Source organism: Aplysia californica, unplaced genomic scaffold (genome assembly GCF_000002075.1).
Source record: "Aplysia californica isolate F4 #8 unplaced genomic scaffold, AplCal3.0 scaffold00277, whole genome shotgun sequence".
Lineage (NCBI taxonomy): Eukaryota > Metazoa > Mollusca > Gastropoda > Aplysiida > Aplysiidae > Aplysia > Aplysia californica.
In genome coordinates, this window is record NW_004797547.1 from 625,443 (window position 1) to 627,589 (window position 2,147).

The 2,147-nt window shown below is 39.6% G+C and overlaps 1 protein-coding gene across 1 annotated transcript in view; it reads right to left on the reverse strand.

The window, feature by feature from the left end:
* Positions 1 to 658, reverse strand: part of LOC101851422 (glycerol-3-phosphate dehydrogenase [NAD(+)], cytoplasmic) — a gene marked incomplete in the record, with an annotated part of 26,588 nt that extends 25,930 nt beyond the window's left edge. Inside the window, 1 exon segment of the mRNA XM_013084195.2 lies at positions 479 to 658. Coding sequence (XP_012939649.1) covers positions 479 to 525 — 47 coding nt within the window.
* Positions 659 to 2,147: the final 1,489 nt, after the last annotated feature.

Sequence of the window (2,147 nt, forward strand, 5' to 3'; positions counted from 1 at the left end):
ACCGCGAGTCTAGCCGTCATTAAGTACGGCTAGCCTCTTCCAAACTAAAAAGGTTTAAAACGCTAGATTAAATAAAAATACACCAACTCCACACCAGTAGAATCTAGATTTAGATCTAGATCTAGATTCTAGATCTATCTGTTTTCTTTTTTCTTTTTTTCTTCTTTTTTTTTGGAGTCCCTAAACTAAAGTAAAGACAAAGTAGAAATCTTTAGGCCTATTAAATCACATTAAATAAATCAATTATCATTTAAAGAGTAAGAGCAAGCTAATAGCGTTGACGGCGTTGACCTCCATGCACCAGTTATTTTTATTAAATTTATGGGCCTATCTCTATTGACATTGAATTGCAGATTTAGTAGCCCGCCTTTGCCTCACAATCTACAAAGACTGTACAGCGCCAGCGTACCGGTAAGTACAGTAATGTAAATAAACCGATAGACTACCACGAACAATACAAGCACTGTTATAATGTTACCAGTTTCCAGATCCAATAACCGAAACACGCTTCAGAAGCCCCGCCATGGTGAAATATTAAAGAAGCAACTGTCTATTTAAATGCTTTCTCTTCTGAGATTTCCACACCGAGCCCGCTGTTGTTGTGGAGTATAGATTCTACACTAGGCTACACAACTTGCAGTGCAGAATAACTTCTTAAGTGTGCTGTGCTGAAAATATGACCTTGACCTTTGACTTTACTGTTTCACCCCGCCGCCCACTGCCTGGTTCCGGTTAGGAAGGTCAAAGCTCAAAGGGAGACAACTAGAATAATATCAACTGCAAAATAGCTCTTATACAGGGTGCCCACTACGGCTGGATCGGGCCGATCGCCCGACTCGATCGCCTGAAACTGAAAACAAACATGGTCGTGTGTTTTTGAGGCGATCGAGTCAGGCGATCGGCGCAGTCCTAGCCGTAGTGCGCACCCCGTACACGATTATGTGGGGAAAATAAAATAAGATTTAAAAACAAGTAGATCGAAGTACGGTAATGAAACTCTAGATCTAGACAACTAGTCATTGTTGAGGGAAAAAGCAGAATAAATAAGATAATTGTAGGATGGGTGCACCGACCCTTAACGATCAGTTCCCCTTTGTGAGCTCTTCGGATGACCTTGTCTGGCGCAATATAAGGATCAGTTTCTTCACGCAAGAACGGGTGCTGACACAAACTTTCCTTTAAAGAGACACCTGGCTCGGACCCAAAAGTTTTTAATTAGAACTGTCGTAAGCGGCAACTAGAGGCATTAAGGCAATGTTCGAAGACAGGCACGAAAAAAATGTTTGCAAAAATCGATTGAAATTTGACTTACAGACGTGAAAAGCCTTTGTATACTAGCCTACACTCAGAACTTCGGGGGGCCACATAACGTGCCTCGTTATATCGACTGGTGGGGGCTACATAATAATAATAATAATAATAATGTTATGTAGGCTATGCTTTGGTCATGCCCTCTGGTCATGCCTGCAACTTTTCTTTTAATATAAATATCTTAGTTTTAGCGACAGTTTTACGGCAAATGCAACACAACTAGCTCATGTAAGCTCCTGAGATATACAGTGTTACTAACCCACGCAATAATAAGCCCAGTCCCAGTAATAATATTATTATTATGTAGAAAAATGTTTAAAAAGCATCGCCAAAACAAATGTTTTAATAAGTGATTTACGGCACTTGCAACACAATAAGGTCATTATATTGTTATTAGAGATGTCACAAGAGATTCGAGCAGCAAACACAAAAAAGAAGGAGAAGAGATCAGAACGATAAAAGCCTATAATTTGATAGAAAAGGCGGAACAGACCACTACAATAGCACCAGTCAACCTGGCACCCACGACAAAAGAAACAACTGAAATAGCGTAAATAAAAATCGAATTGTTTTTTTATATCTTGTTTTGCTTTGTCTCGTTTTTTGTCTTTCCTCCAAATACTGTAAACTACATGTCGAGTCGCTCGTTCATGAAGACAGTAAACGAAGTACTAGCCGGTATGTAAGATATTATTATTATGATTATTATTATAGTCATTTAAAGAGAGCGGTGTATTTTGTATGCAAACAGTGACAGCAGAAAATTGTAGTATGCTACGAAGGGGTACATTTAAAGAACCCCCTGCCCTGCGTGCGCGCACATATTAACCCCCCTA